The following is a 27,891-nucleotide window of genomic DNA, read 5'->3' on the forward strand; positions in this document are numbered from 1 at the left end:
GAAGTGTCGCTCATGTGTATGGGACGACTAATCCGCAGGTCGAGTGCTGCTGTTCAGAACTTCACACCGTATGCACCAGTGAAAAATGTGTTAAAACCACACCCAGGAAACATATTTATTTTTTCTTCCAAGAAGCGCGCTTGTCTCACGATCTGCTATGAACAACACCCGCAAGACTTGGTGGCTCATCCTTTCCATTCAGGTTGGTTTCATGTTCAGAAATCACTGTTGTCGTGCACACGTCCAAATCTTCTTGCACGTTGAACCCCTCCCAAAAGGCAGCAGCAGTGCGTCACATGGGCCAAGTTTGTTCACAGTCCAGTGATTCATTGAAACAATTAGTCTTTCAACTTTTTGAGGATATAGTGCAAATATGAGTCACCTTTAAAAATGACTCTCAAAAAGTTAAGGATTATTAGCTTTTGATTGAAATTTCTGAAAATGTGAATACTTTCATGCTACAGAGATGCTATATATCACCAAAGTAGGACATAGGTATACGTAGAAGCATGTAATAAGTTCTTAATCCAAAACAATATCATGTTTCCCATCATGTTTTTCTAAGGCATCTTCAGTTATGTCCTGCATTGTGCTGTGGTTTTCGAGTCTTTCATGAGAGGAAAGTGGACAAGTGGACCGAAACACAATACACTCTGACCTTTTAAAACGGCAAATTTATTTGTCTTTAAAAAATAAAAAAAAAATTAACCAAAAAGTTTTACTATTTCATTGTCACTAATAGAAACAGTACGGAAGCACTGCGTCTTTGAGCAATGAGTTGCTCTTCAAGTATGATAATTAAAGTTTATAGATTATTCTTCTGCAGTGGAAAACCCACCAGGATAGTCTGATCCTGTTGGCCCAGAGGGCAGGCTCGCAACTCCACAAAAACAAAAAACAAAAAAATTGTTCTTAAGAGTGATATCCTGGTTGTGGCAAGAACCAGTAATATAGACTTCACACGCCCCAAAGAATTGCCAAGGAGTCACTGCTGTTTGATTCAGTGACTGACTGGAGTCCGTCTCCGGAGCAACGTGGCCGATGTGCCAGCACGCCATTCTTCAGAGAGGAGTGAGCAGAAAGAGGAAGAGTTGGTCACACAAAACTGAAATTCCAAAAGGTTTGACTCAAGTGTAAGGAAATGGCAGATGGAAAATCGATGGCAAAGAACATAGAGAGAGTGCTCGAAAAAAAAAAAGAACAGAAAAACCGGGAACAAATAAATGAACGGAACACAGTCTTGCGCTGAGGAAGAAAATTAAAAAGCCAACAATCAGTTCCGTAAAAACAGCACAGCAGTGACTTCAAAAACAATACCACTTGACACAGCTAAAAAGTGATAAAACTCTGAATTACAATTTCTTCTGGAGGGAAAAAAAAAAAATTTAGTTTTCCACATGTAAACAAATTCACTCAGAGAGAGAAAACAAAGTGTGCAGTTCTCTCAGCCCCTCAAGCCCGTACCAGCCGCCCTCTAACAGTATGTGCCTGTGCCACATCAGCAGCGTGTCGACCCCCTCCCCACCCCCCAACCCTCCATCCCCAAAACTTCCAGTGCTTCCACCGGCAAATTCTGTTCAGAAGTCTTTGCAAAAACACATTTCACAAAGTGACAAAGTGACGAAGTCTCCGACGCGCCCCCTGAGTGTTGTTGTTTGGAGAGGCTGCTCAGGAGGAAGAAAAGGTCGGACTATTGAGATTCAACCTCCGTGCCGGAGTCACAGTCCTGCCTTGCCAAAGAGCCGTCTGTCTTCTACACCCCAGTGCTCTGGGCCGGTCATCTCGGGTGCAGCAGGAAGTGATGCAGACACTCCGACATGGCGTCCCAGTGCCTCCAGAGGATGGCGAGGAGGATGACGAGCAGCAGCGTGGAGAGGGTGCGGCTTCGCGTCTTCATCAGCGGGACGACGCAGTTGGCCACGGTCGACACGAACACCAGCAGGACGGCCATGACGGCCAGCAGCACGTTGATGAGCTTCCCCAGCAGAGTCCGCGCGGTGGCGTTCTCCAGGCCCTCCAGCTGCACCACCTGCTGCTGCTGCTGCTGCAGCTCCATCTTCGAGATCCGCGTCTGGCATGCCTCCAGCGCCTCCTGCAGGTCAGAGAGCGAAACAGCTTGTGGGAAAACGGCTGCGACTGCAGCATCAAATTGAATTTTTTTTTTTTGGAGATCGGGGGCCGAGCGCTACCTGAATGTCCCTGGCTCTTTCGTAGGACTGGTAGGCGATCTTCTCTTCCATGCTGGCGAGTTCCTGTTTCAAGTTCAAAATTTCGTTCTGGTGGAGCTCCGTCAAGTCGTTCAGCTGTTCCTCCAAACGTTCGCACCTGCGAAACGACAGACGGTTCCATCAACAGAGATATAAACCTAATAAATGTCGGTACGGACGGCGGCGGTGATGCCATACCTGAAGCGTTCCTCCTGCAGGGTCTCCATGATCATGGTGTAGTCCCGCTGATAATGGGTTTTTAAGCTGTCAAAGGACTCCTCCAGTCTGCCTTGGTTTTCCCGGAGCTCCTGGATTTCATGAAATATGGAATCAAAGCCCGAGGCCAGGCCATGCTCGAGGGTGTTGCCCCTGGAGCTGGGCGGACCCCCCGGAGCTCCGGTCGTGCTGTTTGCGCCTGCCGAACCCGAGGTCGCGCTGGAACAGTCTTCGTCGCTGCCGTACTTGGGGCTGGACTGCAGCTGTCCCGTCCCCAGCGCCCTCGTCCCTGGAGCGACGCCCTCGTCCCCCTGGGCTTCATCCAAGGAGTCTTTCAGGGCTGCGATGTTGTCAGCGCTGCCAAACTTGTGGCGAATGAGCGAGGCTATTTCTCTGGGCTTCGACACGACAGCGCCGGCTGCAGAGTGGGTCGCCTGAGAGAAACTCGACAGGCCGCCTGTCACCTGTGGTGAAGGAGATCAGGTCAATCTGGTTGAGGGTTTAAAATGGAGGGTTTTTTTATATTTGACCGGCACTTCTCTTGATCAAACAAGCCAAACTGGTAAATATGATGTAAAACATCACATACAGCTCCAGTTTCTATCCATTAATCTATTTTCTACAAGCGCTTCTACTGCACTAAAGGTCACTTGGGTGCTGGAGCTGACCTCAGCTGTCTTCGGGCAAAGGCACAGTGGACAGTGTGTCAGGTTATCAGCAGGCCACGAGGAGACCAACAACCATTCGCACTCATGATCGACATCAGAACAATTTAGGGTTCTCAGTCAGCTTCATGAACAAGTCTTTGGGCTAAAGGAGGAAGCTGGAGTACCATCAACGTTCTTATTTTGCGTTTCTCAACTGGTGGGTCGCAGAGCTGTTTTGATTGGGTCGCGGCTTCGTGGGCAGTTTCCAAAAAAGGGGGCATTTCAAATATATATATTTTTATATTTTTATAAGGTGACACAGTGGCACAGAGGTTAGCGCTGCTGCCTCAGAGCAAGAAGGTTGTGGGTTCGAGTCCAGTGTTCAAGTTCTGTGTGGAGTTTGCATGCTCTCCCTGTGTCTGCGTGGCTTCTCTCCGGGTTCCTCCCACAGCCCATATACACGCATGTGAGGCAGGGCTATACGCTTTTTCAGTGGTAGTGCTAGCAAGTAAAAAATTTTAGCAGCGCAAAGAAACTTTAGTAGCACACCCAGGTGGACAGTTAGTTACCATGTTTATTGTGAAATTAAGATGAACCAGGAAATGTAGTTCTTTAATAGCGGAATTGAGATGGATAGTATACACAGAACTACAACTCCCATGGAGCAGTTTTTACCAACAACAAACGGTAACTTGTATGGGTCAAAAACCCCACTGCCTGCGCAGCGCAACGCACGCGTGCGAGTGTATACATGTTTCTCTTCGCACGGGGTGACTTTTATCCGCGAATGCGACGAAAACTGTTGCACTGTACAGTCCTGAAGTGAGGCGAACTGGAAGCTCTAAATTGTCCGTAGGTGTGCATGTGAGTGCGAATGGTTGTTTGTCTCTATGTGGGCCTGCGATGAACTGCCGGCTTGTCCAGGGTGTCACCCTGCCTTCGCCCTAAGACAGCTGGCAGAGGCTGGATGAAGGCTTTCTGTATTGTCGCATTATCATTTTTTTTTTTTTTTGTGGAATAAATTTGAGCGCTGTGGATTAAATTTGGGTTGCGACTTCATGATGAGGAAAAAAAAAAAAAAGAAAAAACTGGGTCCTGAGACTCCACCAGTTGAGAACCACTGCTCTAATTGTCAAATGACTTAATGTACTCCACTGCATCTTGCGTCACGAGGCATTGAACGCACCTTCGCGCTGACATCCTTCAGCCCCTGATGCATGTCTCGGAACACATCTTTGGGCTGGCGCGGGATGCCGTTGTGCTCCACCTCCCGAAGCTTGCGGTGGTAGTGCTCCAGCTTCCGCTGCAGCTGCTGGATGGTCTGAGCAGACTTCTGGTTCTTCTTCTCAAACACCTGCTTGATGCGCGCACTCTGCTGTTTGTCGGCGTTGTTTGCCAGCTTCAGGTACTCGGCCACGTTGTCGTCCCGCGCCGTTTGTTCGATTTTGATCTGTTCCGTCAGCTTGAGGATTTTCTGCTGCAGTTGAGCGATGGCCTGTTTGGTCCGCTGGGGGTCCGGGGTGCTGTCTACTACGTCGTATCCATCTGCAGCGTAGGGGAAAGCGTTTGGTGACACGGCGGGGCCGGAACCATCATATCGATCCAGCTGTTTAGAAAAATAAAAAGAATTGCATTATTATGTTTTCAGACATACAAAACCTCCTCCTACTGTATCACAGGAAATGTCTCCTTTGTGGGAAAATCTTTAAGTCAACTTAGGCAACCACGGATAGTCATACGAGTTGGTACATTCCCTTTGATTGTCTGTGCCTGTTGCTTTGATATCTTATTAACTTGTAGAAATTGTCTAAGTGAGCATTTTGGAGTTGTTGGATTTTGCATTTGATGAGACCTCTCAAAACAACAGGCACCACAGGGATTATGGCAACAGGCCAATCTGCAAAAATGTTGGACCATCCCTTTAAGTCAATTCTTAATAAAGTCGTATTATCTAATTGGTTAACTGACATGTGTATTTATGCAACCAGGATAACATTTACCCCGGCGAGAAAAAGCGCCACCCTGCAAGTTTGACTTTGTGCAGCCGCGCCAGGCTTCTCTGACCTGAAGTAATCTCAGAGGCGGCGAATGCTAAATTTAGAAGGGCTTAGAGCACGTAGTGACCAGCCACTCAGAGGCAATCTCTGACCTTCCACCACTGACAGCTCATTCACCGTTTCATTCGGGCGCATCCCAACCAGCGACAACTTCTGACAGGTTTTCACGTGCTGGAGGTCTGCCGTCCCCGACGGATATAAAGTCCTGATTTTAACCTTTTCACTTTTCATTTTCCAGAAGACAAATTGCATGCAAAGTGCAAAATGCACAGTGCATTGTTTTATCATGAGTCAACACTCATGATAAAACAAAACAGCACAAGTAGTTTCGCAAAGTGCGTATTCCGCGGAGTATTTTGAAAATATGTGAGGGCTCAAACTGGATTTAAACAGACTTCTGTGCAACACTGGTATGAAAACATTGTCTGTTTCTGCTGGGGGTTCGCAATTTACATGGCCATACAGTCACATTAGCTGTTAGAGGAGGCGCTCCTCAGACCAGACATTAATGCATTAATGTTTAATCTAACAACAGCATAGCTTACATAAAGTAAAGTGCAGGTGCACTCAACACCACACGTTTAACTGCAGTAAATGGGCTGCAACCACAGTATGAAAAACTACATTTCAGCTTAAAACTGTTTGTATCCCAAGTTTGGGTTTAATTATGAAAATGACTGAATAGAGGCCATGATTGGTTACTTTCTTACACTTGGTCGGAATGGGACTCAAATATTTAGTCTGCACACCTTCTGCAAAGGATCAACATACTGGATGCACTGTGATATTGCAGAATGCTTTATTACATGAAATACATTAAGGAGCGTTAAACATATTTTTGGTCTTTTTAAAATGCGACATCAGGACGCTGTCTTTTTGATCCAAGATGTAGTTCACATACATAACTTGCAAACGGGAAATTCCACACAGAGGGCGTGAGCTGGTTTGGCCAGAGGACGGAGCCACTCACCTTGTCAGGCTCCTCGGTTGAGTGGTAGCCGGAGGTGAGCAACATGTCAGCCAGGGCGGGGCTGCTGGGCGTGTCTGTGGTGGAGGAGGAGCGCGGGCGTCCAGCCTGCAGCAGGGCCTCGTGGGTGCTGCGCCTGTGTATTTGCGGGCTGCCTTTCTGAGGGCCATCTCCGGCGCCCCCGACCTTGCTGCGGCGGCTCTGCAGGCTGGTGCCTCGCTTCATGATCGGTGGAGCGCCTCGGATCTGCTGCAGAACGCGGCTGAGAGCTGCGGGAGGGGCGGAAGCGGCATGGTTGTCAGAATCCAAAGGGGGCGCCGCGGAGGTCGGCGCATCGACCACCTCCGACCCGCCGTCGGTGGACTCGGCGGGAGGGGCGCCTGAGCAGGACAGGACAGAGTCGTGTGGGGAAACGGAGGAGCGGCGGCGCTGCGGCTGGAAGAAGTGCTTCAGCCCGTGGCCCAGCGCTCCCATGTTCTCCAGGGCATTGTGGGTCATTTTGGACAAGCCGTGCTCCGACTCCGACGCCCGCCTGCCCGCCTCTGGCTCCGCCCGGCCTCCTGCATCCGGCTCCTCCGGGCTCTGCTCGCTACTACCCTGATCCATCTGAGACCTCCAGTTTCACAGCGAGGTTCTACTAGGTGGGTGCAAGGGACCAGCTACGCCCCGTCGGCACCCACCCACCGTGCCACTGCTCAAGAGCCGGGACGCAGAGGTGGACGGCGATCAGTTGGGCCTTGCGAGTGCGCATGCATCGGTGGCTCGGCTCAAAGTCATGCTTATCTACCACAAAAAAGGAAAATAAAAGAAAATTATAACATGAGGCAGAAGCCAATGAACAGAAGAGGCAAAAGAAGAGCAAAGACATTTACAAGCAACGTACTGGGTTGATACAACATGAGGACTTCTTCATCCTGACACTGTTGTTTTTTTCTTGGTTAAATTTGTTTTTCTCACCGCTGCTGGAAAAACCTAAAGTTGAATGATGCATTTCCTTACATGATATACCAACCCAGTAATGCAAAAACACAAAATCTACTAAATAAAGTTGCTTTTTGAACAGTTTCTGAAATGTTCAAGTTACTCCCACTCGTCTAGCATTAAAGGTGAGGGTGGATTGTACTCATATTTAATCCGTTCTCTAAATACAGCTCAGTGGGTGAAAAATTACATTTCAGAAATTATTCATAATGGAAAATCATAACCATCATAAGTGCCTGTGCTTGGAAGACATTAACAAAGAGACTACGTAGCGTAAAAAATGAAAATGGAACATTAAATGGGCGGTGACAGTGATCTCGCTCAGAACAGATTACGGTGCTCAACAACCCAGAGAAGTCTCCATAATTGCATGTCAGTGTAAAAACCGGGCTATGGCTTGTTCTGATCTGTTCCTGGACTTACGCAGATCTTTGCTTCTCAGGTGACAGCATGAATAAACCTTGTACAGAGAGAGTCGGAAGGGGAAAATAAACAGGACAGAGAGCTTACCATCAGCCCCGCATCTCCTCGACTGACTCACAACTCGGGATCAGCTAAATGGAGCAGAAAACCAAAACAAAACGTTAATACGGCAATGGGGTAAGTAACAAAAAAAAAAAGGAAAATGTTAAACTTCTTTTACTACTACTATTCCCGACAGCAGTATATGGCTGTTAAAAGAAAGTTTACTCATGTCATGACTAATGATATTTATTAAAGGGACTGGAGGTGTGAGACTCTTTAAAATACCTTCAGTCATCTTGTCTACATTTACAAGTGAAAGGGGAATATTAAGGGACCAGTGTGAAAGTCTAATGGTGACGATCCACATTTCAAACCATGTTCATGAACTGAGTGAATAACTGTTTCCTGACATCCTACTTGATCACACATCATCAAAAAAAAAAAAAAAACTTGAGTAGAGCCACATTCTGACTACTGAGAAAGTAAATAATCGGCATGAGTGCATCTGCTCCTTTCCACCTTTGGACACCAAAGCAAAACAACTCTTTCTGTGCAACATCCCTTCTGTATTTATTTGTTGTTGCTTTTGTTTAAGAAATGTATCATTTTCAAGTACTATTTAATATTACACTTGAGAAAATTCACTTTGAATTAATAACAAAAAATTGCCCACAATATATATCTGAAATTGAAGGCCTGACATTCTCTGCAGCCTGCAGGCCAATCTGTGATTTGATACAATTCACAGCTCTGTGAGAGAAACGACACGTGGATTCTCAGCTCTCACGCAGAGATGAAACTACATCCTTCATCTACAATGAAAACAACAATAGCATCAGACACCTGAGGCACAGGGCAAAATGTTCCGGTTGAAGTGGGTCAGCCAGCACTTGCCCATCATCCTCAAAGCATGCACCACTCCAAGGTCACCGTATACACATTCAGGCAGTAATTTCAGCAAACGACAGCCGGTACAGTTTTCATCAGGAAATAGTCCTGCTGAGTCAGTACAGCGTGCTCGCATTATTTCAGTATTCCTATTAGCACTTGCTGGGCTCAGACTGTATGTTTGTGTTGAATAAAAAACAGATGCCCCTCCCTGTCTTTACCAACAATTTTGTGCTCATTGTCTGGTGCTGTTGATATTCTGTCAGCTGCCATTGCTTCAGTCTCCAAATGTATTCCAGAAATATTTTGGTCTGCTGTGTCCTGTCATAGCAAGGAACACTACATTATAATAGATAGACAGGTACTCCAGGTAATGCCATAACAATAAATATAAGTCAATCTGCTTCAATAATTAATTCGAGTTTAGTTGATTGTTTTTGAACTAAATTCACATTAATAGCACAGGTTAATGTCTTTGGCGAGAATTAAATGATAGGAATCAAAACCAAATTAAGTGCATTCTAATTCACTTTTTTTTCAATTCAGGCAGTGAAACTGAGAAAACTGTTTAGGTTATTAATAGTAGACACGGGATACTCTGTTCAAATCCGTTCATTAATATACGTATTAATGAACGGATTGCATTACTTTATCCTCCGTGAGGACATGTGTTTTAATTTGGCACACACAGACCTCAAAGGCCATTTCGCTTAATTAACGTATCATGTTAATTAATGGTGTCAAACAGACCCAGAGGAATCACTGCAGGACACGGAGTTCTGGTTCTGGTGTTGCACTACCGAGGAGACGAGACATTTCTCAGATAAATGCATGCGAAAACATCTTTGCTCCAACCGAACATTTCATCGCTCCAATAGATTAGATACAAAGGGCTTTTGATTAAGCACGGCTATGAGCCGATGAGGTCATCATAATAAACGTCCACGGTGGTCACGTCACTCAAGTGAAATTTCTCTCTGTCCAAACTATTGATATTGTATTATTATAATTATTTTACTTTTGAAATAACAAAGTCGGACGAAGTCAACATTTCGAGGAACGAGACTTACATCACGCTCGTCTCCAGCATATGTTGAGTAAATCACTCAACAGGGTTACAGGTGCATTCGGTGTCACTACACGTTAAGTAACACCACTAACCCGTATGTTCCAACATTTAATTCAAGTGCCGTGATAAATCATATGGGGTAAAATTACACAAACCCCATGGTGCTGAGGAATGTTGTCAGATTTATGCAAATAATTGAAGTCCAAAGGTTTGACGTTAGCTCGAGATAAGAAGGAGATGAAAATAGCAGCTTGCTAGCTAGTATTACTTAGGCCCGGCGTCTGTTAACACCGGGCAGTGGAATGGATTAACTGTAAATGTCAACGGAGTTTGCCATCTATTCTCTCGCATAGTGCTGACCGTTGTTACTAATTAATCCAAAATCCTCAACATCCAGTCGATGGTTCGTCTGCTCTTCTCGCCGCTAGCCGTACAAGCTAACGTGGGACACAGGAGGGCGTTCATTTTATTCGACCGTGCACACCGGTGCTGCGGTGCAAGTGGAGGTCATAAAAAAAGCGTGTTACTTATAAGGGGCGGTAAGCATTTATAACACGTATTATCAGGTATACAGGTCAACGTTTTATCTTTCCTCACCGTGACCCAGTGAGCAGTGATGAGTGTCCCCACCCTTTCGGTTACATGTGCATAGAACGTATTAAACACCTGTCACCGCAGCTTACCACAATGTTAATTTTTCAAAAGTGGTATGGACTCACTCGGTGCCCATAGAGTAAAAGTATTCCAGTACTACTCAACCGCATAAGTCACCAGGCACTTCAATTGTCTGCACAATTGTAACACGTTCTAGTTTAATTAGAGGGACGAATCTAAAAGCGCATATTTTAGTACTTCGTCAGAGGACAAACAGTAGTTTTGATTTGATGGCCTAAACAAGCGTTAAAATCTTAACAATGATAACAAGTTACGACGTATATCCATTTAACAATTAAACATTTACCCACGCCAATAAAATGTCATACAAGCAAATGACAGCGCTTGAACGTTGCAGCAGGACACTGAAGCCATGAACGGTGGCATCCGGTTATCATTTTCATAACTGCCCCACATATGGACATAACCATTATTTACTGAAACTGCGATCACGTGTAAGAAGTTTTCCGAGGAAAGTGCGAACGACGTATTGGCTTAACCATCCTTTACATATTCTAGCAAGGGTTTCTCAATCAATCAGACCTTAAAGTCTTGCATTTCATGGCGGCAGATTTAACCTACAAGTCTTGCTGTGTAGGTTAATATCTGTTTACAATCTGTCTCAATGGCACGTGAAAGCTGAACCAACGCCTGTCAAGAGTCGGAATTGCATTAAACCTGGTTGAAGTAACGCTCGTTAAGCCAACTCAGCATATCCTTTACCTACGTCCGGGTGATGTCTCAAAGCCTAGGCAAAGGTTTGCATGTGCTGTTTTATTTCATTTTTTTTTTTTTTTTTTTTTTTAATGTTATTCTAATCCTCAATTCATTCACGTTATCTTTGGAATTTGTTTACATTTTAAGTGTACTTACAGTCGTCCATCCCAACTGCCCTGGGTGGCAAAACAGGCGCATGTTCGCCGCCTGCCCACTCGGCTTGTCAGTTAGCAGGCAGGCTAGACCGGAGCTAAAACAACATAGCCTGAGTCCCAGCCGCAGCTAGCTACAGGCGGACCCCGGGCACGGCGCCAGGCGGCGGCGACAAGAGGATAACCGACGGTAATTAATCTTAACCCCTGTGCCGATCGGACAACAGCATGTTCAAACACTTTTCCTTCTCATACGAGCGAGCTACATCTCGCTTTCTTTCTCGTTTCAACTTACATGGTCGTTGAGAGGATTGTGTTGATGACCATTCATTTCTACCGATGGCGGAACACTCCCACGGTGACGTCAAATAGCGTGCTCGACGTCACCGTAGCCGAGGACCAAACATCCTCACATCCCGTCTGATCCAGCCAGGTGAGGAAGCAAAAATGCCTTAGGACTTAACATTTTTTTTTTTTTTTTTTTTTTTTCCTTCACGACGATATAGATGGAATTATCTATTCCTTCACGTGCAGTTTGACAACCGACAAATACAATTTTCGATATAATGTTAATTTGAAAACATACATACAAAATATTTCAATTCCATAATTATCTTTCCTTCTTAAATGTAGTTGGATGGCATCTCACATCTTTACTTTGGGAAATGTTGAAACTGATAATAAACAAATGTGCTTGGGCACTTCCAGTGACCTTTATAAACCGCTTGCCAGCCTCCACAACGTTGCTTTGCACTTTAGACTTAGACTTTGCTTTATCTTTCCCAGAGGAAAATTTGTTTTCGCTTGCTGTGCAGGTTACTCGAAGTGACATACATATCAGAACAACACGGAAGTAAAAACAATCATTACACACCTTATGGTAGACAGCTATATGGTTTCAGCCTTTGGATCACAAGTTTGAAATAGACTTTTAAAAAAAAAATGTCTGATTCTCACAAGACAGTGTTTTAATTGTGACACATTGTAGGGTTTGTTGTGGTTTATATAATTAGGAATAAAGACCATGCTAAGAAAATTTCATATTCCTCCATCAGAAGAGAGGGATAGTCTTCGTCTTGCAGGGTAACAAATCATGTTGTTTCAAATTGAAGCATGCTTCCTCTTAGAACCACAAGGGGGCAATAATACCAAAACAATAGTAAAAGAAGGCCATTGCTGTCGTTTGCTTACCAAGTTAAGATTACGTTCACAAAGATCATAAATATCATCTGGATGAGTTCAGAAAACAATTGTTTATCAAGTTTGTTCATTGTTCATTACAGAAAAATATTTTTGAATGTTCAACATATATCCTTAACAATTAAAACTATGATAATGTTATCATATTAATATGATTGTTTTCAAGCGTTGGGTCACCTAAAAATGGAGCAACCTCTAACTTATAAATGCAGAATGTGACCAGATGAAACTTTTCCTATTGTATCATATTATATTATATTTTGTCATATTTCACATTTTATTAGACTGGATAAGTGATTGAAGAACAACATCATAAATATCACAAAACAAACAAACACCGAATAAAATGTATTATTTTTATTTTTGAAAAAAAATATGTACATGTCATCAGAAGTACAGAAATGCAATAATGGAATAAACTATGTTTTTATCAACAACATGTTCTTCAAAACATTGAACTCTTCTGAAATAATGGGCTATGTTTGATGATGACTTCTCAAGCCGTTTTGAACTATATAACTACATTTCCTCAGTCTTTGAAGTTTTACAAATAGTAGGTGACAAAAGTAGGTGGTCAGTCATTTCAAAGGTCTGTCACGTCATAATCAAAACAGTCATGCTGGTGCTTTACTGCTAACGCTGCTGAATTACATTCTTCCATGTTGATAGCAACAGCACAAGACTCATTGCCAGCATAACACTCTGTTGTAGTGTGTGGAAATTGTATCACGTCTTTTGTTTGGAAATGGTCAAGAGATGCAGAAATGGACTCTGTATCCAGAGTCCACCCATACCCTATGTAACTGGGAGCGACTGAAGTTGTACTAAGATCTCTTTCGGTGGTGGATCTGCCTAAAGAATGGGTCCATGAGGGAGGTGGAGGTGTAAATAGACCGCCTAGCTGCCCATGGTGAAGGGCATTGTCAATGCTGCGCCTGAGGTTAATAGGAGACGGTGGTCGCATGTCGAATTCTATAAGTGAGAGAATACATTCACGTTCACCAATTTTTTGCCAAAGCAGCGCAGCTTGTGAGTCACAGCTACCGTTGCTATCAGGACAAGACATTAATTCCGTAACTGTAGACGGTTGATCTGCATAGGGACTCCTTAGATTATTGCTGAACACAGCTTTACACTGTTTATACATTGCCCAGTTGCTTGGCATTAGTTCTTCCCAGCTTTTCTCTGACTTCCTCCCCGGTTCTTTCCTTATACTGTCCATGAGCCAATCCCTGAAACTTTTTTTCTCCCTCTCTTTTGAAACCTGCCCTCGATCACTCTTTAGATGACTCCTAGATGGCGTCCAAAAGAGCCAAGAACCCAGCACAAGCAAAGAGAATCCCCAAGATAACTCAAGAATCCTGGCCCAAAACTGACTGAGCCACCAGCCCCAACCAAAGCGCCTCCAGTTCCCGAGTAGCCCATAAAGCCACAGGAGACTATACATCTGAAGGCCGCAGCAGAGGATACCAAGAAGAGCACATGCCGCCATTACTTGTTTAGCACACTTTTCAATTCTCTGGGAGGGAACCCACTGAGGAACAGGGGAACTAGCAAAGGACTGCCGTTGAGAACAAGACTTGGGCAGAATCCTAATACACATCGGGAGTTCCCAACAGAGGGACAGCGTCTGTAGGAGCAGTGGGACAGTGGAGGATAAAGTTGGAGAGAAAAGATCTGCAACAAGTAAAGGGAGGCAGTGTGATAGAGCAAGTCCTCCAACAACCCATGGGTGCTGCAACTTCAGTAGAAACAATTCTAAATTCAGCTCTCTGAGTATGACTAAAGCAAGGACAACCTGAGCCCACAGAAGGAGTTGAAGGGGAAGATTATGAAGTGCAGCCAGAGTAGAGAGAGATAGGATCTGACGGGTACCATAAGGATCAAGTAGGAGAAGGACACCACGCAGTGTCCCGGTCAGGATCAGGAGACTATTCGCCAGAATGAGGGCATCACAGATGGGACGAGGAAGGCTGCTTGCACCAGCGATTCCAACAACTGCCAGCAGTGTCATCAGTATGAAAAGGCTGGCAGAACCAAAGACATGCAAGTCCCAGGCAAATGCAAGTGTGCGCCTCATGTCATCCCAGAGCAGATTGGTGCCATTGGAGTTTGCCGAAAAAACACAAGGATTGACACCAAGTTCACAAGGTGGTTTTAACGGGTTCTGCTTTGTCATGGTGGTAAACACATTGCTTTGGACAGGTAGCCTAAAGCCCTCCACATCTGAGGATAGACCTAAGGAACAGAGAGAAGAGAAATGAATCGTTGTTTGACATGCAGACATGTGGAGTATTTTTCTGAAGATATTATGAAGTTTGAACATAATTTAAGAGAAAATTATATAGTAATGGTGTTTCCAGCGGGAAAATTTTGAGCCACTCTGTTCTTTATTTTAGTTTCAAATCTGTGTTAATTCCTATACTGGGGCCACCTTTATGTTAGCATACATGGCACCAGTAAGAACTTGGAACAGTATGCGCTAATTCCAACAGAAAAAGAACTGCTCACATAAAGTCATTTCAAATGCGACAGTACAAAACACAAAACTGTTGAAAAAGAATTTCAACATATGAGGACCTCCACTGCCTGGATGACACAACATGAACAGTGAGGAGACATGCTATGTTTATGTTCTGTTTTGGCTTATTAATTAATTCATTTATTTATTTTATTCAATGTATGCCAACCATTAGATGGGATTAAATGGCTCTTGGTTGGAATTCTATCCATCTGTGGAGCATCTACGTGTACAAAGTAAAGTGTACTTTGTGAGTATTCCTTAAGCGAAATGCCTATTCACATATCTTGAGAGGTACTGTGCACATAGGAAAATCAGCATTTATTACTTTATTCAATTACATTTAACAGATCCAGTATCTCTTAAAGTTGAAGATTACAATATAAAAATGATTTTGTTTTTTTCCTCTCACAACTAAGTTTTTGACAAAGGGAATTACAAAATATATGTAAATCATCAAATTCTTCCTTTAAATGAAGAGAATTAAAATTTCTAATAAACGCATGGATGTTATGTATATGTATTGTAGATGAAATAGTTAAAAACACAGTGTAAGAAAATGCGCACACTGAATTGATTACCAGCTGGCCGAGGTTCCTTTGGTACGACTTTCCGATTAACATGTGTTTGCAGAGCGGAACTGTCCACAGTCTGTCCGCTGCCCTCCAGAGAGCCGTGTCTTCCCTCTGAAAGGAAGATTACTTCACTTGACAAGCTGTCCCGGATATTGCTTCTCCTGCCTTTGCCAAGAGCCACTTGAGGCGTGATCCAGTGATCCACTGAATGTGAAGTTTGGGTTTGACTTCCAAGTGTAAAAAGACACAGGGTCAGTGTGATAAAGAGCAAAGGCCGAACCATTTTGGACACGTTTGACTCTGACCTGTGGCACAACAAAGAACAAAGAGGGAGAACATTTTTTTTTAATTAATAATATTATTTCACACACACTATTTTACAGCTAAAGTCAAAGAATGAAATCCACACAAATACATAACCAAACTTTTGTTTGTGATCCCTCTGTTGTTTTTTTGTAGGTTAAAAGCTTGCGACTTTAGAGGAGGAGGTTAATTAAAGATGAAGGTTCAGACACCTTCTCCTCATAATTGATCCCGTGTTAAAATCCCTTGAGTACACAATTACTAAGTGTGAGCTAGTACATTTACACATAACAATGCAACAGCACAGTTTAAAAGAAAACACAACACAGCAGGTGCAAGTCTGATCTCCCTGTGCTTTCACCATGCAATATTTAAAAAAGCTTCAAATATCAAAATAAAATAAAAAATTCTTATGCTTCATAGTTGTCTTTTAGCCTTGTTTTTCAACTCTGTTTAAATGAATTTATTTTAAATCTGGTTCCCTGTTTAGAATTTTGACCATTAAAAATGCACTTTCTACAAATTCTTCAAACAAACTTACAAACTTTTTTAATACCATTAACATTACTATTGGTGTCTTAAACAGTTTGCTTAAAGAATCAGTTCCATAAGTGATGAACAAAAAATACGTACCATCAGATCTCCTTTTGAATCCTTGCGGTTGTCCTTCTTGCGAGTGTTGCCGGCACTATGTCTCTGGCTGTAGTGCAGGGAAGCGTTACCTCTGATTTCTGCTTCATGTGGAGCATCACGGTCAGCGTTATCCACAGCGGATTTACTGACATGGTCACGGTCGTCTAGCCCCGGTGACGTCTGATTCCTATTACTGTGCCGGCTGGTCACTTGGCAGACTTCCATTGGCAGAATAACATTGAAACCACTTTGCCCACATGGATATTTGCAAAAATGCATCAGGGGAAAAAACCTTGTGCTGCTGTGCAAACGTGCATATGTTTAAAAAGTACCATTTGAGTTTTGGTCAAAGTTTCCGTGCCTCACCTGCATTTCTTCTGCCACAGGTGTGCTGTGGTTAAGGGTAAATCCCCTCTCTAAAGGATTACATTAAGATTCTTAGAGTGGCATAAAGTCCCATGAAGTGAGCCAAACATATGCAAACACTTCAGTGATGCCAGGTGATGGCAGGTTACTAGGAGGGCAAGTCTTTTTGATGCTCTTCTGTCACACTGTCATCACAAGACAGAGTAACTCTCTGTTGTTTGCCTCATCTGTGAGCTATAGGTTGTTTCCTCCATCGGAAGTCACCAGTTCATTCATATTTCAGGAAAAAAAAAAGACAGACATTTGTGGCACGACCACCACAACATTTACTATCCCATCGTGCACACTGTGGGAATTAACTATTTCCCGTCCAGTGTGCAATTGCCACAGCCTATGCTCACAGTGCATCTACGCTGGTCCACCTTAAGACAGGCGAGAGGCAGTTTGTTGTGGGGAGAGCAGGGGAGGCCCTCAGTGGCACATGCCTGGCTCTTTAAGGCAGACTGGGGAAGTTAGATTTCATTAAAGGTACATACATTCAAATGTGCGTTGGATGTCGCACGACACTGCACGAGACCTATCCAAAACTTTGTTTACATGTATCTTTATTAGGCGAGTTCACAGGTTGGAACCTTTAGTCCTGCTGTAATGGCGACAGTGAGGTTATTGGTAGTGGTCCTATAGAGAGCTTGTGAGGCATATAAAACCTTCAGTGTACTTCTACAACTAATAATAATAATAATAATAATAATAATAATAATAATAATAATAATAATAATAATAATAATAATATGAAACTTGCAAAATAAAGATTGCAACATTTAAAACGTGGGATAGATTTTTTTTTTTTTTTTTTTTTAAATAGTGAGGGATACATTTATAATAATTCGGTTTTTTTCTCTCCTCATAATTACTTTTTTTTTTTTTTTTTCTTCATAGAAGGGTGCTTTGCCTGTCCAAAGCGTGTCTTAGCACACTTTAGACGCAACTGAACGATTTTAGGAAGCCAAACTGAAGTGTTGGTGTGAGGATGGAGAGACTCCCTCATATCTCAGGACTCCGCTGCAGGCCGTTGCTTGACAGAGCAGCGAGTTGGGAAGAGGAGTCGCGTTGTTTGCTGGGCCTATACTTCCGTCATTGTATATCTCGCCCGATGCAGACATCGGACTTTTGTGCGAAGCTGTATAATGCGTGCTGATTCAAGAGTTGCCGGCGTTTAATTCGGGTAGGAATAACAACGTTTCGCTGGAAGCTGGGAAACTTCTATTTTTCCGTATCCCGCCAGGATCTCTTCGTAAAATAAGCAGACGTCAGACCTCGCCTAGTCGCCGCCGCCGTTTAATTTTTATCGCAACTAACCACAGCATTGTTTGCGGGATTACGGTGCTGCGGTGTGCACTATGTTACCAGGTTAATGTCACGTTTGTGGTAGCTGGTAGACTTTATCGGCTTTTTAGTTTTAAACACCGTGCCTTGGCGGAAAGGAGAGGATTTCGTTTTATTTAAGGTAGCATGACAGAATCCAGAGCCACCGAGTTAGCCTGCTAGTATTAGCGCTGTAATTAGCCAGCGTCATGTTTGTTGGATTAGATTGCTTGTTGCATTCATCCTGACTGTATTTTCACGAACTGCTAATTGCTATTTAATTTTCTGCACAACATTTAATGCCGATTTCTATATTGCGTAGCCGTAAGCCTGCCAGGTTAAACAGGACTATGGCAACACTATGACAAGCTAACGTTGTGAAGCTAGCATGCTAGCCACGTAGACGCAATTATCACAGAGTCATAACTTTAAAATCAGACGAAAAATCACGTCGGTGACGTGTCAGACCGGTTAATAAACATTTAGTCTATCCGACCGGGCCTGAATATCACCTCAGACACGCCTGATTCCTTAGTAAATGTATAAACTACTAGTAAAAGTTGGTAGCGCGGCACATTGTCATTGTTTTAATGTGTAGGCCAAAATGTACTTTGTCCCGCAACCTTTAGCGTTTCATTTCATGGTCTCTGCTTGTAATCTACAGGGTAAACACTGATTTGCTTGCGCAGATTGTCCACTTCCAACATCTCGTTTATTCTAATTTAAGCATTTCCCTCCCTTTTGAGAACCTTTCAATAGTCTGCGTTTGATGAGATGTGTCAGTTGTTGACGAAAACCCCGCGATCTCTGCAGGAGAGTTGAAGATGAATGAGCAGGAGAGCGGGGTGGTGTCCTTTGATGAATACGTGCGGCAGAAGGCCCGCACCGTGCCTCAGCATAGGATGAAGGAGTTCCTGGAGTCGCTGGCCAAGGGCCCGGAGGTGCTGCAGGAATTCAGCCAGCAGGGAGAGGCAGTCACCACCTCCACGGCCATGGTGTATCAACAAGACACCAACTGTATCTACACCGACAGCACTGAGGTGGCCGGCTCTCTTCTCGAGCTGGCGTGTCCTGTAAGAGCTTCCCTTAAAGGTTGATTAATGCTATCGCTGTTTTCCATTCCACTTGCAGTGCGTGAACGTGCAATTTTTTTTTCCCAGGTGCAGGTGACCTCGGCAGACATCTCTCCTCATCTGTCTGTGCAGCAAGAGACAGAACAGCAACTCCAAGTGCAGGTTAGTTCATGTCAGTTTCCTTGTGCTGTGACGTATTGCTGGTGGTGCTTCAGCTGCACGGGATGGATGAGGCTGTCGGGATCCAGAAACACTATCATTAGTCAGTGTCATGAGGATACAAATGAGAGTGCAGCGAGGCGTTTGAGTCGGGAAGTAAAACTTAAGTAGTTGGTTTTAGTGGTTCCGAAGTTTTGGCTTATATTGTTGAAAAAAAGGGGGAGTGTCCTATTCCTATTAAAACTGTGACATTAAATCCTGGTTCTGTCTGTAATTTATTCAAATTGACCACGGTGTTTATTAACATATTAAAAAAAAGATAACACTACTACTTGTTGTGTATCTGTTTGTCCTTCACTCTTTTAAGAATCCAAGGACTGTTTCTTTTTTTTTTTAATTTGTGTCTTATTTCTTCATTCTCTATGCCTCAGGTTCAGATTGAGGACCAGCAAGGCCAAGCGGTTGGCCAGGTTCTTCAGGTAGCTTCACCTTCTCAACAGGACCTACAGGGAATTACATCAGCCCAACTTGTCCACCCGGGAGAGCTGACCGAGGAGCAGCAGCAGCAGGTACAGGATGAATTTAAACTTTTGTTGCTGAGATTGGTGATATGAATTGTTGCTTGTTTTTGACTTTGTCACCTTTGCTCCACAGATTCAGGCACAGTTGGTTGCCGCTGTGGCTGGGGGTCAACAGATTCAGTTGTCAAGTGGACAGCAAATCCAGTTGCAAGGTGCGCAACATATCCAGCTGCCAGGAGGCCAGCAGATTCAACTTCAAGCTGGCCAACAGATCCAGCAGATCCAGCTCCCAGGTGGCCAGCAGATCCAGCTGCAGGGCGGTCAGCAGATCCAGCTGCAGGGCGGCCAGCAGATCCAGCTGCAGGGCGGCCAGCAGATCCAGCTGCAAGGCGGCCAGCAGATCCAGCTGCAGGGCGGTCAGCAGATCCAGCTGCAGGGCGGTCAGCAGATCCAGCTGCAAGGCGGCCAGCAGATCCAGCTACAGGGCGGTCAACAGATCCAGCAGATCCAGCTGCAGGGTGGGCAGCAGATCCAGCTGCAGAGCGGCCAGCACATCCAGCTACCAGGGGGGCAACAGATTCAGATTCAGACTATAGAAGCCATGTCACCCACACAGCAACATGACTCTGTCAGGGAAGCGGAGAGGAGGTCCGCCGCTGTCTCAGCTGTGCTCCAACCTGCCAAGAAGAGGAAAGTGGACGTGCCCCTTGCTGTGTCATATGCCGTTCAACAGGGCCAGCAGGTGGCGACGGTTCTAGCCATCCCCCAGGGGCAGCAGCAAAACTACGTGTCCCTGCGTCCAGATTTGCTGACTGTTGACAGCACGCAGCTGTACAGCACTACAGGAACAATCACAGGGCCCACCGGAGAGACGTGGACCATCCCGGTGTACTCCACTCCACAGCAGCAAGGTATAACCCACATTTCCATACCGCAGGAGACGTACAACGCGGTGCAAGTCAGCACCGCCAACGGCAAGGACAAGATGTCGCCCAATTCCGCGGCAAGGTCTGCCGACGTGCAGTCCGTGTCCGCCGGGCAGCAGGAAGAAATAGTGCAGACCCTGTTCCCAGCGCAGTTCATGAATGGAAACATCCAAATCCCTGTGGCTGTGCAGACCGTCGGGGGCAACTACAACACGACACAGTCCGTTCACATATGGGATCCCAACCAACAGCAAGAACAAGACGAGCAGCTCCAACTCCAGGTTTGAATGGACTTTTACCACATGAATGGCTGTCAATACGAGAAGAAGCCCTAACTCTAAACCACCACTACTAAAAATTTCAGCAAATGAGCTCTAATTTCTGTTTTTTTTTTGTTTTGTTTTTTTCCTGATTTGGTCTAATTTTGAGAATAAATGGCGATTAAGTTGTGTTCATAGCTAAAGTTTAGTAGCCAACTGTTGTTGGCTCCAATCATTGCCCAACTCTGGCTCCACACACACATCTAAATATGGAAACTTTCCGGTTTCAAAACAGACCAGAAGCTCAAGATAGCGCTGACCATAACACCAGTTTCCAGGCTTCACAACGAATCTATGCAAACCAATAGGTGAAGCCATGATGACCCTGCCCATCTTTTTATACAGTCAATGGCTACTGCCAATAATAATCTCATATCATCACCCTATTAAAATAATGGCCTCAGTCATTTTTTTCCCAAGTTTTTTGGAAAACACAAAAAGAGATGGCCGGCATTATCAAGACATGATTTTAGCCAGAAACTAATTTTCTGCTTAGGCCATTATTTTGTAATAGGGTGATGATATGCATCATTATTATGTTGAACAAGTTAAGCAGGTGTAAGGATAAAGTTTATCTAAGTGTCCCAGCTGCTCGTCTTTCTAAGCAATCATTGACCTTGGAGTTAATATTTTTTTTCTTTTACTTTGGTCTTTGCCAGGGCCATATGGAGGCGGATGGACAGGCAGAGCCACCAACAGAGATCCTGGTTCCAGTCTGTTTGAAGCCAGAGGAAGGTCTGGAGGTCTGGTGCCTCTGGGCTCAGCGAAAAAACAGCGAGTTGGACAAACAAGAAAAAAACAAGCTTGCACCGATAGGACGTAGGTCCCCCTTTTGTTCTTAACCACTGTTTTTATATTTAAAAAAAAAAACCAAAACATTTATGTGTTAGTCCAACAACTTAAAGCAAACAGGAAAACAAAAACTAAAGTAGCATAGGCCGCACTGTACATTTTTGCCCAATAATTGAAATTTACTATCACAATTTTTTTTAAATGAAACACTATTTGATAGCTAGCAATTTAAAGCCATTCACTCAGGTTTATTCATTATGTTTATTTCAAGGTCATGAAATGTATTCTTCTTGTTTCCAGGCCGCCAGCCTCTGCGTTTTCAAGAAGACTTGGTGTCCAGTGCCGTCGCTGAGCTAAACCTGGGTCTTTCCTTGATGACGCATGAAGCCCGGGGATCAGATGGAGAACAGTTTACATCAGATGTTTTGTATTATGTTTTCTTGTGTATACAAAAGGTCAGTGAGTTGTACAGTTTCAAATTTGTCGACCCTCTACTACCGTCACCTCACCATATGACCTGGACACTCTCTCCTCACAGTACCTGAGCGAAAACGGGCGCGTGGATGATATTTTCTCTGATCCGTATTACACTCGCTTCTGCGAGAGTTTACATAAGATCCTGGATGGTTGGAAACCCTGCGTCCACCCGCTAGGTAAGAGAAGATTAACGCCCTCCCCGTGGGGGTTCAACAGGAAGGAATCAACTTCTTGCATGGTTCAATCTCAGGGTACATCATTCCAAGTCACGTGACGGAGGAGATGCTGTGGGAGTGCAAACAGCTCGGCGCGCATTCACCTGCCACATTGCTCACAACGCTAATGTACTTCAACACAAAGTGAGTCACCGCCTCGCAGCTCTCAGTCACCGCCTTTGCCTGCGTAGGACGCCATGAATGATTCTGTTGGATGCGTGTCTGCAGGCATTTCCGTTTGACGACTCCCGAGCAGCACCTCAAAGTGGCTTTCACCAAGGTGCTGAGACACACCAGGAAGAACCCAACTAACACCAAGGACAAAGCAACCAGTATCCGCCTCCTCAAGGGTCAAGTTCCGCACGGCTCAGGACAGAAAGGTGCCTGGATTTATCACAGATATCGAAGCAAAACTCGGAAGGTGAAATCCTTCTCTTGAGACCAGACTAATCTGATTTACTCCTACTGGTTTAACCATGTAGCTATACAACCTGAGGACCCCTAATAGAGGGTGTCCATTGTCCATGCCAGTTTCTTCAATTGGCGCTCAGTCGCGTGCAATTCTCAGCATGCCGTCAAAAACCGGAAGAAGATTTCTGCTTTTTGGCGGCAAGTTTTAGCTTTTGTCACTAAGTAAAGGATGATGCTGAGTTAAGGAGTTCCAAAGGTGACACCTCCACCCTCTACACCCCCGAAAACGAGGGATTTTGAATTTGAAACCCTCAACTGTGCCCGGCAAACGGCGCAGCTGCGGAGACGGCAACATTTGCTGATCTCGACCCGTTCCTGTCTTTTAGGAGTGGATGATCCGTATGAAGAGCAGACCGAAGATCCTGAAAATCCTCTCCGCTGCCCCATCAAACTCTACGACTTCTATCTCTTCAAATGGTAATTCAGTGAATCCGTTAGTTCCCCGCGATTTCCCTTCAGTCGCAGGGACATTTCTCAATGCTTCGTCTCCAACTTGCAGGATAAATGATAAATTCCCTTCTGTCTTCCAGCCCTCAAAGTGTGAAAGGACGCAACGACGTATACTACATGACTCCGGAGCCCGTGGTCTCGCCCAACAGCCCCATGTGGTACTCGTCTCAGCCCCTCACCAGCCAGCAGGTGGCGCAAATGCTGTCCCGCATTATTGTGGTCAGAGAGATCCAGGAGATCATCGGTGCCAGCCTGGAGAACTTGAGCTAAAGCGCGTGAACGGACGGGACTCGCAGGACATAGTTCTTCAGTCACTGGCTATTGACTATGCAGTATCCATCCCAACCCTATAAACCTCAGCATTCTGGATTCTGTTCTTTTTAACAATCATCAAGTCAAAGCAAAGGGCAATGATTTGTTTTTTTTTCCTTCCCCTTCCTGTTTTCCTCCAGTGGGGTGGGGCTGTGTCTTTCCCCTGACTGCCTTTGTTAAGCCATTGTCTCTGAAGCGTTTGAGCTGGAAAGTCAGGATGGTTTTTTTGTCTCACCACTGTTGGACTGTGACAGCGCTGCTGGGCTGCTCCCTGATGCTCACCAGAGGTGTTCAATGTTCCGGTCAGTAAGTCTTATCAATGTCCGTGGATGCTCGACTCTCGACTTGACCTTAATATACGTCTTACTTCTCCTCTATTGGGAACATGTTCCACAGCCCTGTTTATATATTGTCTTTTTTTTTTTTTTTTTTGTATAGACAACATTTTTGGACCATCTATGGACCCGTTCAAAGCTGAAGAACTTGTGCCTGTTTTCAAACACATGATTTATACTTGTGAATGATTGAGTGATAAGAAATTCAGAAATTCACATGGTCAAGTGCTATTATTCTCAGGTCAAGGCTAGTGATGGGAGGACATTTGCCAACATCTTCCTGTATTTACAGTAGGTGATTAAAACAGGATATGCGGATGAAAAACTACTTTGTTTAGCTAGAACTTGTACAAAACAACCATGATAAGCAATTCAGAAATGAAAAGTGTTCGGCATTGTTGTGAAGTTGGCATTTGTAATTAAGGCTGACTGGAGGCTGGAGTGGGCGGGGTTGGGAATCTTTTAAATTGGACTTTTCATACCAGCTACAACCATGACCTGGTGGTGCCTCTCTTCAGTGTTTGTACATAGGCTTGAACTGCAAGAGGTGTAAAGTGATGTGGCTCTGCTTCATCACACGTGTTCCACTGTTCATTCTTTCTCTGCACAGGCTCCCCTGGCTTTGACCTTTTTACAAAATGACATTACAAATATTCTACTTGAAGTATTTTTTTTTCTTTTTTTTTTCTGATTTACACAGTCCAAAAAAGGCAAAAATCCTCGCACATCTACTTCCACAGCCGGTGGGTCAGAGAGTGACAATTAAGTCCAAATTAACCAAAAATAAAAAAAATAAAAATTCCAACACACGTGACCAACTTGCAGAATTTTATTGCGACATTGCGGTCCTAGACCTTTATGAAGCAAATGTTTCTATTAAACATCAGTAATATCAAAATGCAATCAGTGGAAACAGCATCATCAATATACAAATAAAAAGAACGACTACGTATAAGAAATACTGAGCTGTCGTGACTGGATACATCAGATCCTAATAAAAGGTAATGATCACAGTCACACAAAAAAAAGAAATAAATACAACGGATGCATACATAGCCAAAATAAGAAAGTTCTGCAAGTTGGCCACGTGCTACGAGTTTTTTTAATGTACACAGTCCAACAGACTTGCAGCAGTTTCGAACAGAAAAACAGAGGATACTAAAAATGTGGGAACTATCGTTTGCCAGGTGGAGTCAACTGCAGTTGCTTCAGTATTTGTGTAAAGTATTTGGGCAGCGGGCATGACACACTGATCTCGTTCCCATTTGTGCCTGGAAGTGTGAGCTGGCGAGCGAGCAGATGAAGAGGAATGTGTCGGCTCTTGCTCTGTTCTAGTCCGAGCTTTCCCAGCACACGTTCTGGTACTTTCTGCAAACCGATACAAAGAACAGAGAGGAAACAAGTAGGGTCAAAAAGACTGAGGATCACTGCAACGTTCCGTTAAGAGAAAACCTAATCAGAAGTGTGCAGTGTTTGCAAAAATAGAAGAAAAAAAATCGCAGCAGATGGATGAATTTCTCAACAGACGTTTCAGCCCATGGCCTCACAAACAGGGTTTGAAAAAAAAAAAAATTCAGCCTTTGGTTTATAGTTTAATATATATCTCTACTCACCAACAGCAGTGTAGCCTTTAACAATCTAAGATGTGCTTTAAAAAAATAACCTTAAGCCTGAGGGGAAACCTAAGCATTTTCTACTTAACCATCACTCAAAGCTGTTAGCACACTGTCAAATTTGACATCTCGAGGGTCAAGACGGCAGCACATAAATGTAAAATCATTCAAAGGCTGCAACAAGTGTGAAAGGTTGAAGTGGTTGACAATGTTAAGTCATTAAGTACATAGTATTGCAAGTGAGATTGTTTCTCTTGGCATTTCTTAACTACACTTTTAACTGGCCAGGTTATCATTGGCACAGAGACGCATTGTTACTGCAAGGAAATGATTGTGTGGCTGGCTTGCTCAGTCAACGAGAAGCCGGAAAACGAAACATACACGGTGAGTGATTTCGCTCTGACACAAGGCACAACACACAACAGCGCAGCCAGTTTTACCTGTGGTGCTAGTTTGCTCCAGTGAGAGTACTTGTGGTCACCGAGAATTGGACAAGTCAGGGCGAACGCCATGTGGACCCTCATCTGGTGCTTCACTCCTGTCGAAGCAAGAAAGACAAACCAGAAACTGAGCAAAGATAATTGAAAGTGCCCCTCCCCCCTGAAAACGAATGTCATCTTACCAGTGAGAGGCTCAAGTTCCACGAGGCTGCAACCACTGCTGCTGTCCAACACTTTGTATTTGGTCGCTGCGGGATGGGCCTGTCGATGTGCACGGACTTTGATCATGCCATTGCCTGCGTCGTTCATTTTGTACTGAGGACACAGAGCCATCTGAGGATGGAAGTGAAGCCACAATAGTGGAAAATGGCACAGTTTTGTTAAGCCAAATTATCTAAAAGTGTAGGAAACAAAAAAACAAACTGATGTGGTTCTAAGTGCACAAGGAGACCTTGTAGTGAGGCTGGGAGCCGGTGACCTCTCTCTCTATGATGGGGATGTCAATCACTCCCTCAGAGGGCACAGGCACACCGACTGTGACGACCCTGGGGGGCACATGAAATTTTGGCACCTGACGTCATAACAGAAAAGCTCACATTTAGAGTCCTTTTGTCTCTATTCAGATGTACAATGATTTGTTGTACCAGTACTTCCTCTGCACTTGGTTACTTCTGTGAAGGTTGAGGAGATGCTCCAACACTTCCTCCCTCCTGGCCAGCAGGAGGGCTCCCGTGGTTTCCTTCTCCAACCCCAGGCAGGAAAGTAGTAGGGTGCCGTTCTTGACCTTCATGCCATCCATCATTTTGGAGAGGACAGGAAGTACAGACGAGATGGACGTGACCCCAGAGTCGTCTAGGAGATGCAAACGACAACGAATGTACATGTATTAAGGGCCCAGCTTCTCTGGCATAATTTGTCGAATCTCCCCTTTAAATTATTTCAAATTTGTCTCCCTGGGGCAAAGTTTAAGAATGTACTGGTTTAATCAAGCACTACACCATTCAAAAAACAAAAAGCATCAACTGGTTATGTCGAACGGCTCGTGTTTTGTTTTCCACAAAGGTTGTGCTGTTCATGATTAATTCGTTAAGTACCTGTTTAGACAAACAAGCAATGCATTACCCTCCTGAACTGCTACACATTATGAAGCATTCGACCAAAATGTTGTTTTTGGTCTATGTGACAACTAATTACATATGGCAGTAGCTCGATGCAGAATGATTTTACCTTTAACCGGAACCCCATAGGGTTTGCTGATAATGACTATATCTTGATCCTGGTACAGAACACTTTTGTGGAGATGTTTAGCCAGGACGTTGGGATGAACGTTCTGAAGCTGCTGACTGAACCGCTTCAGCTCTGCCGTCCTTCTCTGCAACTGGGACATCTGAGGTTCGGCTGCACGTGTTTTCGCCTTCTCCCCCTGGACCTTCTGAGCGAGATCTATCGCCCTCAGTCTCGGTTTCTCCCGCGTGTCTGTGTTTGGAGCCTCCTGGGCAGCAGTGGCCTGACTCCGGTTAGAGGACGAAGCTGTTCCCGGACGCGGCCGGAAGCTTGTCCGTGTTTTCATGTGACAGCCGAATGACCAGCCAGATCGCCTGTGACCGACAGTACACGCTAGTCTCCTACAGCAGTTCATATTGAAGTTTGCTTGTACTAGAAACACAACTCGACTAAATAAGAAGCGTTCCTCACATAAAAAAAAAAAAAAAAAAAATAATAATACATCCGGGTTACTACTTTCACAATAAAAGTATATAATAGTTAGTTTGGATATTTTTTGTTTTGTTTTGTTTTGTTATTA

General features: G+C 44.3%; 3 protein-coding genes and 1 long non-coding RNA gene across 9 annotated transcripts; 2 read left to right on the plus strand and 2 right to left on the minus strand.

The window, feature by feature from the left end:
* Window positions 1-654: 654 nt before the first annotated feature.
* On the minus strand, window positions 655-11,425 carry tmcc1b (transmembrane and coiled-coil domain family 1b). Of its 4 annotated transcripts, none has more exons than XM_076036980.1 (7): window positions 11,316-11,425; window positions 7,586-7,629; window positions 6,098-6,877; window positions 4,257-4,676; window positions 2,406-2,887; window positions 2,190-2,325; window positions 655-2,092 (listed from the first exon to the last, which is right to left on the minus strand). In XM_076036980.1, the coding sequence occupies exons 3-7, from the start codon at window positions 6,698-6,700 to the stop codon at window positions 1,778-1,780; spliced, it is 1,956 nt and encodes a 651-aa protein (XP_075893095.1). In that variant the 5' UTR covers window positions 6,701-6,877; window positions 7,586-7,629; window positions 11,316-11,425; the 3' UTR covers window positions 655-1,777. The 4 variants fall into 4 exon arrangements, with proteins under 4 accessions (XP_075893095.1, XP_075893096.1, XP_075893097.1 ...); XM_076036981.1 differs by lacking the exon at window positions 11,316-11,425 and adding an exon at window positions 11,025-11,165; XM_076036982.1 differs by lacking the exon at window positions 11,316-11,425 and adding an exon at window positions 9,858-10,443.
* Window positions 10,492-15,189, plus strand: LOC142895735 (uncharacterized). 3 transcript variants are annotated; one of them, XR_012928242.1, is made up of 4 exons: window positions 10,529-10,909; window positions 11,016-11,210; window positions 11,330-11,453; window positions 13,506-15,184. It is a non-coding gene; the product is annotated as an uncharacterized LOC142895735 (long non-coding RNA). The 3 variants fall into 3 exon arrangements; XR_012928240.1 differs by having other exon boundaries at window positions 10,492-10,909; window positions 11,016-11,453; window positions 13,506-15,189; XR_012928241.1 differs by having other exon boundaries at window positions 10,492-10,909; window positions 11,027-11,453; window positions 13,506-15,188.
* Window positions 15,190-17,676: 2,487 nt separating this feature from the next.
* Window positions 17,677-24,250, plus strand: LOC142895711 (transcriptional regulator QRICH1-like). The gene is made up of 12 exons (XM_076036941.1): window positions 17,677-17,843; window positions 18,797-19,056; window positions 19,144-19,218; window positions 19,647-19,784; window positions 19,870-20,943; window positions 21,642-21,801; window positions 22,075-22,229; window positions 22,313-22,427; window positions 22,502-22,610; window positions 22,695-22,846; window positions 23,264-23,354; window positions 23,468-24,250. Exons 2-12 carry the CDS (start codon window positions 18,808-18,810, stop codon window positions 23,655-23,657), a joined length of 2,508 nt encoding a protein of 835 aa, XP_075893056.1. The 5' UTR covers window positions 17,677-17,843; window positions 18,797-18,807; the 3' UTR covers window positions 23,658-24,250.
* On the minus strand, window positions 23,802-27,783 carry rpusd4 (RNA pseudouridine synthase D4). Its single transcript, XM_076036942.1, has 6 exons — window positions 27,315-27,783; window positions 26,732-26,939; window positions 26,539-26,632; window positions 26,270-26,420; window positions 26,088-26,185; window positions 23,802-25,402 (listed from the first exon to the last, which is right to left on the minus strand). Exons 1-6 carry the CDS (start codon window positions 27,724-27,726, stop codon window positions 25,208-25,210), a joined length of 1,158 nt encoding a protein of 385 aa, XP_075893057.1. The 5' UTR covers window positions 27,727-27,783; the 3' UTR covers window positions 23,802-25,207.
* Between the last annotated feature and the right edge of the window lie 108 nt (window positions 27,784-27,891).

This window comes from Nelusetta ayraudi, unplaced genomic scaffold (genome assembly GCF_046127955.1).
Source record: "Nelusetta ayraudi isolate G7.1 ecotype Tasmania unplaced genomic scaffold, CSIRO-AGI_Nayr_v1 ptg000050l, whole genome shotgun sequence".
Lineage (NCBI taxonomy): Eukaryota > Metazoa > Chordata > Actinopteri > Tetraodontiformes > Monacanthidae > Nelusetta > Nelusetta ayraudi.